Below are 15,966 nucleotides of genomic sequence, written 5' to 3' on the forward strand. Positions count from 1 at the left end.
GATTCTAGAAAAGAGTTGTTGGAAAGACGTCGGAATATTTTCTAAATTTCTCAGACATTGAGGTTTTTTCAGGACTGAACGACTTTCAGTTTCTGAAAAACAGCTGAAACGTGCTGAAATAATCTCACTGCAGCTCGCCAGATTTTTTTTCAAGAAACAAGGTTTTTATAGTCGTAGAATTATCAGGAGATTTTTTTGCAGTGTAGACTTCTGTGTCTTTGTGTTTGGCTTCGACAGACGGAGTCAGAACGTTTCAGCCTGTTTCAATTAGAAATCGACTTCTGTGAAGAATTTTTATAGAAGCGAACGTCTTTATCTGGAAACTGCACTGCAAAAACCTTTCAACTTTAAGGACTCGTATGTAAGATTTTTTGCAGTGCACACTTGCAGCAGTGTGTGTGTGTGTGTGTGTGTGTGTGTGCAGCCTATAATGTAGTATCCACATGCCACCCCAGTCAGAGGCATTTGCACGTATCAAGATGTGTGAGAGCCTCTTTGATCTATGAATAGTCGAGTTTTTTTTTTCAATACGTGGCTCAGGAGGAGGAGGAGGAGGAGGAGGAAGAGGGGGAGGAGGGGAGAGAGGCTGGAGGCCCTCCCCCCTCCTCCTCCTCCCGTCCTGCTCAGTAACCCTCTCAGGGGTTTTATCCAAATAAGAAATGTTCCATGAAGATGTTTTCTGTCCGTCTGTGTTTTTCCTTTTCCCCCTTCTCGTCGTCTTCATTGTTTCTCGCTGATGAAATCGTCGCTCCTGGGTTTTTTCTTCTTCTTCTTCTTCCTCCTGTGTTTAGACGAAACAAACTGAAATCACAGGTTTTCATTTCCAAACCCTGAAAACCAACTTTCAATGCAAAAAGAAAACAACAGGAAATATTTATAGGCTCACACCAGTGTTTCTGCACGACTGCAAATCTAAATCATGAATCTCTGCAGCCGTTGTTTTCCATTTATTTTCATCCATTTCTATGTTATAAAATCAGTTTTTAGCACACTGAGTTAAACCTGCTTTACTGTGTTGTTTCATTAGAAAAGTCAGCCCTGAATGCTTGAGATTAAAAACAGCAGAAATATAAGATCAGCCGAATTCAAAGTCTCTTAAAGTGCATTTTTATATTTTAATGAAATAAATGGAAACTAATTTCAATGATAAATAATCACCAGTCATATAAAGGTCACATGTTTTGTGGTACATGAGCTGAAATCTGCACAGACTCTGTAACTGAGGAGGAAAAAACACAAACCTAAAATATTAAAGTTATTATAGTTCCTGATTTAAATCATCATTTTGTTCATTTTATACCAAATCTTTTTCAGATAAACTTCTTGTTTTGCTTTTGCATTTGACAAACTTTGCTTCTTTTGAGGAATTAAAACAGATTATTTGACATTTCTTAAAGTGTCACTGTGGCGTTTGGTGTCTTTTCCTGACTGCCTGAAACAAGAAGCAACTTCACTGGGAAAAAAAAAGATTTAAAAACGAACAATCTCCTCACACTGACGGGATGTTTCCTCGCTTTAGTAAAACTCACGTTTCTCGGGTTGAATTTGAGACGAGTGTGGAAACTAAAGCAGTCGGAGGTTTTTCAGAAAATATCCCAGCTGCTGTTTTATCACCTCAACGAGCTGTAATAACATTTTAATTTCTCCTGTCTCCACCTGTAGTAACTCCTCCTGTAGCTGTGCTTGTTTCTCCTCCTCGCTCGGCCTCTTGTTTGTGTCTGATGTGTTTGTTTCCTGGCTCGGGCCGGCCTGGATAAGCCTGGGTTTGTGGTGGTTTTGGGTTTGGGGTTTGTGGGGAGGAGGAGGGAGCAGGTGTAACCAACCAACCCCCGGAATTGGGTCTAATCCACGACATGCCGTCTAACCGCATTCCCACCCTAATAACTGTGCAGCTCTCATCAGCCCAAAGCCACATAATGCACCTTTAATACACCTTTAATCCTGCACATGATGATCTGAGCTCGGTGCAGGAACCGGCCCCGTGTCGTCGCCGTCGTTTGTGCTCGGTTTCCCTCCGCTCGGCTGCCGGTGGTCGGCCTCTCGGTTGGTTGTTTGTTTGGTGTGTTTTTCGGTCGGTTGGTGTGTTTTCTTTTCAGGGTGGGAGGAGGGGGGAGGAGGAGGGGGGAGGCTGGTTGGTTGGCAGACCCCCACAGACCCACATTCCTGCCTGAGAGCCAAGAAAAGAGGCGAGACAGGCTGAGCTGACACTGAAGAGTCTGTGTGGTTCAGAGAGACGCTGCCGAAGCCTGAAGCTGCACAAACTCTGTTTATCTCCGTTTCCTTTAAACCTGAAGCCGAGAAGCTTCTCTCTCATTCATCTGCTTATTATTTACAGCAGGAAAATCAGCTCTTCTTTCAGTCCTGACTCACTCTCTTCCTTTCCTCTGCCTTTCCTTTGTTTCCTTCCTCCTTCCTTCCCTCCTTTAATCCCTCTCTACTTCTCGTTTCCTCTTTTTTCCTTCATTCTATATTTTTTCTTGTTTCTTTCTTTTCTCCCTTTAATTCTCTATTTTTCTTTCTATGTTTTCTCCTCCTCTTCTTTTTTTCTTCCTTCTTTCCTTTGCTTCATTTTCTTCCTTTCTTCTGTGCTTCCTACTTTCCCTCCTTGTTTCCTTCTTTTCATCCTCCTTTAATCCCTCTGTACTTTCTAAATTTCCTCTTTCCTTCTCTTTTTCTTCTCTTGTTTCCTTCCTTTTCTCCTCCTCTACTCTCCAATATTTGTCTATTTTTTGTTTATTTCCTTCCCTCTTTTCTACCCTCTCTCCTCTCTTTCTTTACTGACTTTAATATTTGGAAAAAATCAAGCTGAATTATTCTGGAAACTGGTTGAATTTATCTCCTCTTGTTGGTATTTTTTTATTGTCGTTGTAAAAAACTAAACCTTTAGGACATATTTACCTTACCGTGTGTTGAGAACAAACTCATGAACTTTGTGTTGAGTTCTCATGAAGATCCCAAAGTTTCCACAGACATTGAATCTGTCAGGCTGAATGTTTTATCTGTGTGACACTGTCAGAGAGAGAGTGGAATAAGCTGATTATTTCAGTCATAAATCTACTGGAGGTGAAAGATCAGAGGGAAACTGTGTTTTAAGATGTTGACTGTTCGTCCTTCACCCTCTCACCGTGTCTCCTCCTCTTCTCTCCTTCAGGATGAATTCCATCCTTTCATCGAAGCCCTGCTGCCCCACGTCCGGGCCTTCGCCTACACATGGTTCAACCTGCAGGCCCGCAAGAGGAAGTACTTCAAGAAGCACGAGAAGCGCATGTCCAAGGAGGAGGAGCGCGCCGTGAAGGACGAGCTGCTCAGCGAGAAGCCCGAGGTCAAGCAGAAGTGGGCGTCGCGCCTCCTGGCCAAGCTGCGCAAGGACATCCGGCCCGAGTTCAGGGAGGACTTTGTGCTTACGGTGACGGGGAAGAAGCCGCCGTGCTGCGTGCTGTCCAACCCCGACCAGAAGGGCAAGATGAGGAGGATCGACTGCCTGCGCCAGGCGGACAAAGTGTGGAGGCTGGACCTGGTCATGGTGATTTTATTCAAAGGGATTCCCCTTGAAAGTACTGACGGGGAGAGGCTGGTAAAGTCTCCTCAGTGTTCAAACCCCAGCCTGTGCGTGCAGCCGCATCACATTGGAGTTTCAGTCAAGGAGCTGGATCTGTACCTGGCCTACTTCGTGCACACAGGTGAGTGCATGACTTTCTTTCTTTCTGAGTGTGAGTGATGTGATGCTGAAGCTGCAGTTATGTTGAGATGTGAATGTCGACTGCAAACACCATCATAGCGCCAACAAACAAGCTCAAAGAACGCGACACACCACATCTGCGTGTGACTGAAACATGTGTGATTATCGCAGGTTTTGTTTTACAGATTTGGCTTTTGTTCTTGGATTTGCAGTTGTAGCTTTTGCAGCCTTTCAGACCTTTAATCCTCTACATTTCTAAATATTTGTCGAATTTCACAAGAGTTTTCACAAGTACTGTGGATGAATATAGTTTTTCTGTAGGCTAGCATTTTCACTCTTACGTTTTTGTGGTCCCAGAAATCGAGTGTTTGGATACAGATACATTGACATGGCCGAAATTAGCTTACACAGAAGCTGAGACGTTTGAGTCTTTAAATCTGTCAGATGACCAGTTTCTTGCAGGTTTCAGTTTTGTTCCTTTCTCAGTTGGAAAAGGTTGTTTTTATTTGTTCAGCTTTTGGCTTCTCTTCTTGGGTTTACAGTTGCAGATTTTGCAGCCTCTCAGAATTCAGACTTGATAAACTTTTCATCTTCTAAATATTTAGCAAATTTCACAAGTTTTCGTACATATTGTGGATAAATATTACATTTCTGTAGGCTAGCATTTTCGCTCAGAATTTCTACGATGAAATTAACCAGAAATCAGGTGTTTGGGTACAGATACACTGACATGGCTGATTTTAGCTGATACAGATGCTGAGAAGTTTGAGTCTTTAAATCTATCGGACGTCCAGTTTCTCGCCGGTTTTCATTTTGTGCCTTTTTTGGCCACTAGAGGGCGGGTAATGTGAAAAGCTCATGCTGCTTTTTGTGCTCTTTAATCCTCATGTTCCTTGTGTTGATTATTACGTGTTATTTACCAGTAAATAAACAAAAATCATGCAATATTTGTACAACTTAAAAAAGTTGATAGAAAATGTTCTGGTGTCAGTTTTTAGCGAAACACCTCCGCTGGATGTTCGTCTTTAATCTCCAGCGTCAGATCAAGAATCGTTGGTGAACTTTTTCCTGTTACGTCTGATAAAACTTCACCTCGACTTGTTTATCTGTTTATCCTCTCAGCGAGTCGCTCTGCGCCTCTCGAGTTTGGACGCAGACGAACGTGTTATCTGCTGCAGACAGCCATAATTTCATCAGCGGTCAGTAAAGCAGAAGTCTGAGGAGAGAGAGAGAAAAATGTCTCTGCCAAAATTAAAAAAATAAATGAATAAACACACATGGGCTGCCCTCGATGAGCAGGTCTGTGTGTGTCTGGGTGAAGCTGGCACACCTTTCAGGACGGATGGGGGACAAAAAAACACAATTATCTCTGGGGTGATTGCTCAGCACGTTTCCCGATTTCCGGCTGATTCCACGGGAAAATGATTTGGCAGGTTTGGAATATCTGAGAGAGCGGCGGTGGTGGTGGCAGAGACGTGTAGGGGAGACGTTTGGCAGACGCTTTAAATACTTGGCATGGAGCTCCTTCTAAGTTTGTTGGAGCTTTGGAGTTTTCTTGGAAAAGGAGGACAGTTTCCAGATAGGTGGGTAAAATTATCTTACAAGGTCCACGTTCAGATTCCTTCAGCAGCAGCAGCAGCCGGTCCACAGCTGACACTGAAATATGACTTTGTCCTTAAAACGTGGGAAACAAATATTTCAACCTGTAGTTTCACATATTTCCTCAATCGATCCTTCACTTGACGAGCAGTATCACCTCAAGGTCCTCAAGGATCTTTCAGTCGTATCACATGATCATGAGCAGGCTCAGACGTCCTTTAATGAGCTCAGAGGAAAAGAAACTCCACAGTTTTAAATCTGCCTGCTGATGAAGACCATGTGATATTTCTGAAAGGTCCAGAACAGCTAGAAGATGGAGCTTGAGGTGAGATTGTTATGTGCAAAAAAGTACCTGAAATTAATTTTAAATATTGTTAGACATTAAGGTTTTTAAGTACAGTTTTTTCTGAGTTCAGACTCTAATAACACGAGGAGGTGTTTTAAGATTTTCCCTCAGTTCTCGTCGTGTTTTTGTGGAGGTAAAGTTTCAGCTGCGATCCGTCAGCAGACACAAACACTCTGAGGCCGAGCTCGTTCTGGAAAGATCTCCCGACCCTGAACCTTAATTACAATCATTTCCTCTCGCAGACTAAAGCCTCTCTGAGCCCAGAAAGACTGCTCCCATTCTCCTCCTCTGGGTCCAGATAGCCTCTCAGCTCCTCATCTGTGTGTGTTTTCGCTCTGCGGTCGCAGTAATCAGCTGTGTGCAGGTTCACACTGAGCTCCCTTCAGTCCGCAGGAGGGGAAAAAACTCTGTGGTTTTATTTCGAGGTGGACGTGCAGTCGAGGGTCTTTCAGCTCTGGTTGTTGGCACGGCGTCCGAAACTCTCAGCGAGGTTTTATTTTTTGTTTGTTTGAATAAACTCGTTTTCATTCTCGTTGTCGTCAGGAACGCAGAGGGGGATAATTTGTGGTGAAGACAGTAGCAATTCCTGAGAATCTGTTTATGTTTTAATTTTCTCTTCTGCTAAATTTAGGTTTTCTTTTTTCCTTCTTTAAAAAAAAAAAGTGCAACTTTTGCCACCCAGAGCCAGAGTTTTGAAGCCGCCTCATGATGACAGAGAGTTCAGGACTTGGCAGTTTGTCTCTTTTCAATGAGGTGAGGGGGAGGAAGGCCGAGGCCCACAGAGTTCTCCCCCCTCTCTCTTCGCTTTCCTCCCCTCCCTTGGTCTCGGCGCAGGAGGATCAGGTTTCGTTGCTGCCTCTTATTTAAGGCAGCAGAGCTTTTCTGGAGCAGCGGCGTTGATTAAAAGCCATGTGAAGGCAGGCTGACCTCAGGGTTCGCAGGGCCGGAGGCGGGGTCTGTCAGGGCAGCCCGAGTCGGTAATTAAATTCATCCCCATACCACTGACTCAGTGTGGAAGGGGGGGTGGATAAAGACCAACAGTGTTGCCCTTAGAAACCGCAGCGCACTACCAACCATTTATTATTTAATCCTGTGAATGTTGAGCAGCAGAAACCTCAAAGAGGAAAAAAATCTGGAGCTGATTTTTAGTTTGTGTTCACTTTCAGTTTCTGCAGGAAAAACTGAACAAGCTGCAAAACAGCATTAAGCTTGTTCACTCTCTGTTTTCACCTGCTGAATTTTCTCTTTAAAAAACCTGGGATCACACGTTAGATACTCAGGATTAAACGTACAGCAGTCAGAGTTAAAGTTTGGGTCAGCAGCTCAGTCTTTTACCTCGGGTTTGACTCTGACTCTGACTGAATTCTTTAATTCACCTTCCTGGTTCCACCTGCAGCGTTTTCATTGTGTCTTTGTCATAAAACAACCGAGCACCATGTTGTTTTACTTTTGTAGTTTTACTGTGTCAGAGTGTGGAAAGATATCAGACTTTCATATTTAACTTGTGACATTGTGCAAGAATTTTTCATTTCTAGTAGAAATGTTTCTCAGAATTTTACCAAAGATTTGTACTTTTTCTGTCTTATTTTAATGTTTTTATAAAGAAGTTTTGTTGCTCTGGAGTCTCCGCTTTAAAAAAACACGAATATTAGGGATATTTAGATGAACATCAGGACATAGTTGTGTTTTTTCTCTCTTCATTTGACTCGAAGCTGCTCGAACTTGGAGATAGTTTCAGACTGTTGTTTATTTTATCTGATTAGCTCATCTATAAATGGTTTATCTTTTCTTCATCACAAAGATCTTTCAGTGAAGTAAAGAAGTTTTTGTCCTCATCTCTCACTCCCAGATTAAGAAGCAGCTGTTTTCACTCATGAATTCTGGATAATGTTCAGGTCTCAGGCGTTCAGGTGAGGGGTTGGAGCCTGGTGGTACAGAACGTCATCAACACACCTGCTTTGTTCACACATCAATCAGACATTACATGGAGTTTACACCAGGGTCTCCAGCTGTGTAGAAAAGTTCAGGTGTGGTGTGAAAAGCTGCTTTAGATGAGTTCGCAAAAAGTTTAATCTGTTTCTTTGTGGTTGAAATTTTATCCAGAAATCAGTTTCTTTTTCTCCTGTGAAGCTGAGATTTCAGTACAAAACTGCCGTCATTTAAATCCTGTTGAAACTGAGCAGGTCTCTGTAACTGAGGAACTGAAATAACTCAAACTTCTGAACCTAAATATTTGTCGACTTTTGACCTGAAAGGAGCTAAATCATTTTCCGCTGTGCGCTCCTACAACGTGAAATACGGTAAACAGCTGGACAGGAAGTCACCGCTGAGTCTGTAACAGGTGGAGCTTTTCAAATTAACAGACTTTCACTCGCTGCAGTCGACCGTGAACACACACACACACACACACACACACAGCACATGCTCAGACGTATGAATGGAGGGTGTGTGTGAGTGTGTGTGTGCATCCTCAGGAACAAGTTGCAGGTCAAAGGTCAAACCCCCCTCCACTGATTTACGAGCCGGCGGCAGCAGCGGGTGTCACCATCACATGAACACTCAACACGTGCTGAAAGGTCAGAGGTCACTGCGTCAAGGTCGTGACCCCTATCATCAGGCCGTTTAACCTCTAGGATAAACATCTCCCCCCCTCATTAGCAGCCAGTCACACACACACACACACACGTCTCGGGGGTGGGTGGGGCGTGTGGTTGGAGCTGCAGCCGGTCGGGAACAAAAGGTGGAGAAAAAGGTCGACTCCTCCACGCCTGTAATTCAGCCTGAGATAAAGATGTTCACATTTATTACAGTTGAGATAATATTTATGTGGCGCAGTAAAGTCAATTAAAGATAATTAGAGAGATGGAATCATAAAAGTTTGATAGAACCAGTTTTACATTAACGTTAGCGACTCTGCAGACGATGAACGAGCAGCAGCGGAGGAGGAGGAGGAGGTGACGTCTTTCCCTCTGACGGAGGACTCAGAGATGATGGGGGCATTTAGATTAGTTTAGGGGCAGGAGGACGACGATGCGAGGTCTCTGATTCCTCCCTCCCTCAGCTGCTTTGTTTTCAGCGGTGGAAGACGTAGGAAGTCTGGGATCTGCTCAGACTTGAGAACAAAACTCGACTAATTGTCCTTTTGTTCTCTCCCGCGCTGCAGCTTCTTCTTTTTAGTCTGTTTTAAAGCTAAAATCAGCAGCTATCGCCTCAGATATATTTGGTTTTATTATATCTTCTTTAGATCTGTTTCCTCTCTCGGGTCGTGGTACGCAGACGTCGGACGTTTAAGTCTCTCTGTTCAAGCTTCTCCAGCAGCACAATTGGAGGATATCTGTGTGTCGGTGTGATAACAAGCCGCCGGTTTAAACCTACAGAATGTGAAGGTTTCCAGAGCTGCCGTCGTCGTTAGATATTTATCTTCCCGTCACCTTATACGACCCTGCAGGGTTGATACCAAGCAAACAGTGAGTGTGTGTGTTTGTAAAGACGTCTGACCCAGTTCCCTCCGTCCTCCTGAGCTCTTAAAGAGATTTGGATTCGTCTCTGAACTAGTTGCTCCAGCTCTGACCGCTCGTCCTCTCAGGCTGCACCTAAAGTTTCCAAAGATACCAAATATTTCCAGCTGAATTTTCTGGTAAAATGTTGTTCAAGACATGTAGATTAATATTTCAGCCAGGAGTTGGACAAAGAACTCACGTCGTTTACTGAACTAACGGCACAACAGAGGAATGAAGTGTAAGCATGTCTTTAATTTTAATGTCGTTGGAAGCAAAGCAGCAACTTTTATTTTACTGTGGAGTCTTTTAAACCTGTGTTTTCCATCCTGGAACATGTGCACAAAGTGATAAACAGGATTCAAGCTTGAAAACTCAAAGCTTTATTGACTAAATGTGCAAAATAACAGTTAATTTGATGTCCACTGCGATGGACACTTATAGAAAAGAGTTAAAGTGTAGTTAGAACAGGAGAAAATAACCAAGATAAATATAAATATGCAAAAAATGTGCAAAATGTTTAATAAGAATTTTTTCCTGGATGATTTCACCTCATTTGACGTTTGAAAACTTTTCAAAAACAAGTCTTTGGTTACATGAGTCATCGTCTGACATATACAAACAGTGACAATAATAACTTTATTTATTTATATGTGGCACTTTTCTGAACAGTCGGTCGCCAGCAGATTTCCAGGGCTCACGTTTCGTTGGGATTTCTGGGTTTAAACTTTGATAAAGGTTCTTGTTTTAGGAGTTTTTGTGGAGGATCTTCCTTAATGGAAATATTTGGCTCGTCCTTGTGTTGAAGTGTTGAAGTCTTTCAGGAATGTGTTATGCAGAGGTTTTACAAGAGACAGGAAACAGGCAGGAGAACAAATGTGTTTGTTCCTGCTGAGAAAGTTTTCAGGACAGAGTCGGACTCGTCGGCCGGTCGGTGGATGATTCTCGTCGCAGTCGGAGAAAACATGACAGCGTCAGTGCGAGAGAAACAGAATCTGCCAACATGTCTGTGGTGACTTGGCTCATCTCCTCTTACAGACGCTTTATGTTTCCTCCTCCTCCTCCTCCTCCTCCTCTTCTTCTTCTTCTTCTCTTGTTGCTGCTGCTCACCAGTCGTCATGTGGAGCTGTTTAAGGCGAACGCGGCGTAAAAAACCACAGACTCTGTTGTGGTTCCTGAAGTACACACTGTGACCACGGGAACACTCCCCCCTCCCTCCCCTCAACCCCAACAAACCCACCACCCCTCCACCAGCCCACCAAACATCCACAAAGGCTCTGTCATCCCACACACACATTGTACCATTCACGGTCAATGAGCTTCGAACTCATTCATAAAAACGAACAGTGTTGAAGCTGGAGGTCGACCGCAGACGGAGGCTTTGGTGTTTTCTCACACAGAGAAAGAATAAACTTCATTTCTGCTTCTGAAGCAAAGTTAGAAACAAGATACAAACTGTGAAGAGAAAAGTTATGAGAAGCAGAAAACCAGGTTCGATCTCCCTCTGACTGATAATCAGCAGCTTAAACTGCTGGAATCAGACCAGAGAGTTCAGACTGAAGCTGAACTGGAGATCAGTTAATCATCTCATCATCATCTCTGATATCCAGCCAGGAAACTGGTTTGGAGTTTGGTGTGTTTGTTAAAGCCACAGAAGGAGAAGGGGATCATGGGTAATATAATTGGAATAACAAACGATTTAACCCGTGTTGACGTCTTTTGTTGCTCACCCAAAGCCTGATGGGAACTAACAGCACAACACAGGAATAAAGTTTCAGTATGTGCAGCTACTTTTATTTTACTGTGGAGTGTTTCAGATCCTGGAACATGTGCACAACATGATTAACAAGATTCAAGACTGAAAACTCCAGAAACCTAAAAAACTACCTGAAAACCTGTAGCACCTGACGAACCATGAGCACGACGGCCCAAACACGGTTCATGTACAGATAAAGACGCTATTGTTAGGGTTGTTTTTTACTGTTTTCATCACTGTCTGTGTGATCGGTTTCAGGTCGGCCATGAATACTTCATATTATACAGAAATATCTGGGACAAAATACTGCAGTACTGACCTGTACTATTTGATATTTCTTAGTAGTCTAACCTCTGAAAATAATGAAAGGTTATCGTACAGTTAAACCACAAAGGCGTCTTACGATAAGGCTGCAAATACAGGAAATGAAAACCAAGAATAACCAAAGGTTCAACACATCACAGACATTCAGTTTAACAAGCTGATGATCTGGAGTTAAAGGAAATCCTCATAAACAGAAGATAAAAACGGTGAAATGTGAAGCTCGTGTTTCCACTTCAGAGCCTTCAGGTTGGTGTCCTCCTCCCCCTCTCTCCCTCCCTCTCCCCCTCCCTCCCTCCGTGAGGCAGATATCAGCTGATCCCCTCGGCGTGCGGCGCGGTAAAGTCAGGTAATCCGGTTTAAAGTGTATTGTCAACGCTGAGCTCTCCGAGGATTTCCCCCTGCAAATATTCCAGTTTGGAACATATTTCTGCTCTCGCCGTGACACGAGAGGGTGTTAGAGCCGACTGATCCCCCGAACACAACGCAAACAAACACACACAAACACACAAACACGCTGTCGTCCTGATCCAGCTCAGGCTGCAGGTCTCTGCCTCTGTCTGTGGTGATTTATGGCGTCTGAACCTGAAACCTGGACGCTTGTAAAAATAAACATTTTTACGTCATTTAGCAGCGAATCTAACTCCGCTCCTCCTGATCCTGGTCTGTGCAGACGAGACTCAGGAGGTCCTCACGGGTCCAGAGTTTTAGATTGAGGGAGAAGCTGTCCCGTCCCGACCTCTTTAAATTGGTTTTCATAATCAGAGGAGACCTGATGTGATCCTGAACAGACCTGATCCAGGAGAGAGAATAGCAACACTGTCATCAAAACAAAAAGAGGGACCCAAGCAGACCTGATTAGACCAGGACGCAGTCAGATTCAGGCTTCGTTCGCACTAATGAGTTCTAGATAGTTTCTAGATAATCTCGCAAAAGTACATCAAGGTCTCAAGAAACTTTTGTGAAACTCTTGCGAGATGTTAAGAAACGTTTGCAAGAGCTCAAGTCCCCTTCTGGGCTCCGTAACTTCCTGATTGGTGCTCATCAATCACGGCGTATCCTTGAGCTGATTGGTCACCCTCTGATCACATGACAGTTCTACCTCGACGTCATTGGTCTGAGCAAAAAATAAATATCTCTAAATTATTTTCTGAAGCTAATCAACCAACTGCAGAGTAAACAATCCACTTCCTGTTTACATTGACACGCACATGCTCAGTGTATGTGAGTGGTCATGTGACCTGTGTTTTCATTTCTGATACGGAGCTGAAACACTCGTCTGGACTGAGGTGGTTTTAGTTTGAAAATGAAGATGTATCAGTGTGGAGAGAGCCTCAGACTCAGGTCCTGGTTCAGGTCTTAGTTACCAGAACTGTAATCTCAAGACCAGTGGACCAGTAAAGTCCTGGTTCTCTGTTCTCTGATCCTCCTGGGACTTAAATAATGATAACGAGTCAGAAAATTAATATTCTGAGTGTTCACATTCAGATGTTCTAGACACAAACTAAAACATTTATATTTCGTCTGTTTCTTCTCCTCTTTCTTCATCTCTCCCTCTTTTCCTGTCCTGTTTCCTCGTTTCTCTTTCGTCTTGTTCTTCCATCGTTTTGATTTCTTGTCCTTGTCTTCACATTTCTTCTTCTTCTTCTTCTGAAGCATTCCTCTCCTCTGCCCTGATCTCTGACACACTCTCTCTCTCAGTCCTCTAAAGGTCATCCTAACTGTCTTTTTGTGGAGGTCGTCCTAAAGGAATGTAGTGGTGAGGAGAATAACTGTCTCTGTTGCTAAGGACGACCCCCCCAAACCCCTCAAAGCACCACCCCCCCCCCCCCCCCCCCTCCCAGTCCTTAGCAACAGACCCCCCCCCGCCCCCGGCAGTCCAGACTCTGCCCCATCTCCGTGCCAGCCGTGCCAACAAAATGGAGTCTGGCTCCTGTTCAGAGTTTTGTTTGCGGTGAAACCACAGAGCCCGAAACGAGACAGAAAAAAAACAAGCTGCTGTTTTTACATCGTGTCGCCTGGAAAATCAAATCTGTTATTGAATCAGAAGCTTCACTGCAAATAAAAGTCCTGCAACTGTAAAAAATGTGAGAAGCAAAAGTCGTAATTTTACAGAATTGTGCTTTTTGAAGAGTTAAAATGTCACTGCACCAGTTTTACACGACAGTTAATGAGTCGGATGCTTGTGGTTTGTGGCTAATGAAAGATGCTATCCAGATGCATTATGGGAAATGAAGGATCCAGTGTTTTTAGAGTGTAAAAGTCAGGATATCTCCACCTCTGCTGCTCTGACTTTAATCGTCCTTTAAAAGTTTGGTCTCTCAGGGGCCGAAAATTTCCGGTAACTTTACAGAAATTTTCCAAGAAACTAACAGGAATATATGTGAATTTACAGGAATTAATGGGAATAAACTAGAAATTTGCAAAATTGCAGGTTAGCCTGTAGCAAGGATGCTTTCATTTTACATTTGAATGGCTTTTTTCTCTCAATTTTCATGTTTTTGTTGTTAAATGAAAGAATCAATTAAAATTTTACTCCCAAATAAATCAGTCAAAAATGTCATTTTGAAATTTGTGTGAGTTCTGACATAACAAAATGTTTATGTTTGTATATGATGCAGTTTGTATAACTGTACACACAAGTTTCCAAACTTTATAGAAGTGCAACCATAAATTGCAGGAATACCCCTTTAAAATACTGATAATTTTTAAAATAACTCTTTAAAATCATTTTCTTTTTGAGCCAAAACAACACTGTTTTCAGATTCTCTGACAAAAGAGAAATGTTTTTACCACAAAACAGAAAAGAGACTGAATTTCTTCTGTTGAATTAAAACTAAAATAAAAAGTAGTTTCAGTGTTTCCCTCTGAAATTTGGTAGAATTGTAAAGGAGCTTCATTATTTTCCACCTCTGCACAAAGACGATTCACTTCACTACAGATGAATGTCTTTTTTGGGGCTGAATCTGATAATAGCAAATATTTCCTGTGGATATTTTACGTTTCACATCAGTGTGTCGTCACCGTCTGATGAAAAAGCTTTTAAAAATCTGCCGTGTTTGTCATTTGTTCCTCTCAGACGTGATGAAGGTGCAGCTGATCAGAGTCAGATTTTATTCTCCAGCTTCGTCGCTGAGGTGTTTGATGTTTCTCTGATCCTGTGAGTTTGAAAACGAGGCTCGGCTCTGACCTTTTCCCTTCTGATTTCTTGACCTTTAGTGACCTCTGCACATGAACCCACTCTGCAGATTCCTTCTCACTGAGTCTCTTTGTGTTTGAGTCTGTCTGGGTGTCCGTCCATCTTGAAAGGCTTAGTGAGAGGGAGCTGAGTGCCAAAAAATCCCATAAACCCTCACTCTCTCTCTCAGACACACACACACCCTCCCATTGTGTGCGAAGCCGCCGGGGACGCCGCCGTGTGAAACGAACGCCGACATGAACCAGGACAGCTGTGAGCGTCTGCAGGGAAAGTCTCCACAGATGGTGGAAGCAGAGAAACTCCAAAGTGCCGTATGGCTGCTGAAAAATAGACGAAGGAAGAGAAGAAGAAAAAGAATCGGGTCAGAGCGATGACGCCATGCCGCCGCTTAGATCGGGGCGGAGATCGCTCTGATTTGATGCTACGAGTCGCTGCTAGTCAGTCCGTTAGCATGAAAAACAAAATGTCCACCGTGATGTTCAGAGATACAGAAAGAAAAAAACGCAGGGGTCAGATATTTTACTAAGTTTTGGTTGGATATCTTACTGATAAGTTTTGGAAATTGTGAAAATAATTTTCAGAAATTTCAATGATATTTTTCCCCAGATATTTTTCAAAATCTTTTATCAGAATTTTTTGAGATATTTTTTGATATTTTACAGATATTTCTCCAGATCATTTTTTGATGTTATAAGAATTTCTTTACTGGATATTTCATTAATATTTTTCCGGATATTTTCTTGATTTTTGTCAGAAAGCTTACTGATATTTTTCAGATAATCTGTTTTTTTCGGATATTTCTGTAAAATTTTTCTGATATTTTTCCAGATTGTTTTCAGACATTTTACTAATATCTTTCTGGTAATTAGCTAAAATTTACAAATGGTTTTTGGATATATTGTATTGATATATTCCAGATATTTCAGTAAGAATTTATATTAATTTAATTTATATAATAACATTCCTACTAGCATGTTTCTAATAATTGACTAATATTTTCTGATATTTTACAAATATTTTTCAGATAGTGTAAAAACATTTTTTTCAAATATTTTGTGTCAACAAAATAAGCAAAATTTAAAATAGACATCTCATTAGTGATTTCACAACGGGAAAACTGCTTCTTAACATTAAAAATACACTTTACTCACAGGTTATAGTGATGAGGAAGTTAAACAAAACTAATGTTGTGTGGAATTTATTTATGTCACCAAATCATGAGACAACTGAAGGATTTAAAATGGTGAAATCAGAATAAAAAACTATTTCATTATAAATTTTAGTGTTAAAAGCCAAAAAATGTAAAGAAAACTTATTCATGTTCTCTATGAGGAGACGACATAAATAAAAGTATAACACAACATTAACGTCCTGATGTTGAATCTTCAGAGTCAGATTGTCCTTATGTCTGAAGACGTAATATAAGTGATGGAAAGGAGATATTTAAGACTCTGTGTCCTCCTTCTTTAACAGAAGTGGCTCATTAGTTAGAATGTGATTAGAATGATTAGTTGATTAATTACAGTCTGAATATTCAGCAGTTTTTCTGGAGGATTTTGGCAGCAGAGG

At 42.1% G+C, this 15,966-nt stretch overlaps 1 protein-coding gene across 5 annotated transcripts in view; it reads left to right on the forward strand.

The window, feature by feature from the left end:
• nfia (nuclear factor I/A) overlaps window positions 1-15,966 on the forward strand; it is a 168,706-nt gene that overhangs the window by 56,112 nt on the left and 96,628 nt on the right. For all 5 annotated transcript variants that reach the window (XM_051076951.1, XM_018676179.2, XM_018676194.2 and 2 more), the window contains exon 2: window positions 3,152-3,680. In XM_051076951.1, the coding sequence (XP_050932908.1) occupies window positions 3,152-3,680 (529 nt within the window). The remainder of the gene's footprint in view (window positions 1-3,151; window positions 3,681-15,966) is intronic.

Source organism: Lates calcarifer, linkage group LG17, assembly GCF_001640805.2.
Source record: "Lates calcarifer isolate ASB-BC8 linkage group LG17, TLL_Latcal_v3, whole genome shotgun sequence".
In the NCBI taxonomy this organism is placed as follows: domain Eukaryota; kingdom Metazoa; phylum Chordata; class Actinopteri; family Centropomidae; genus Lates; species Lates calcarifer.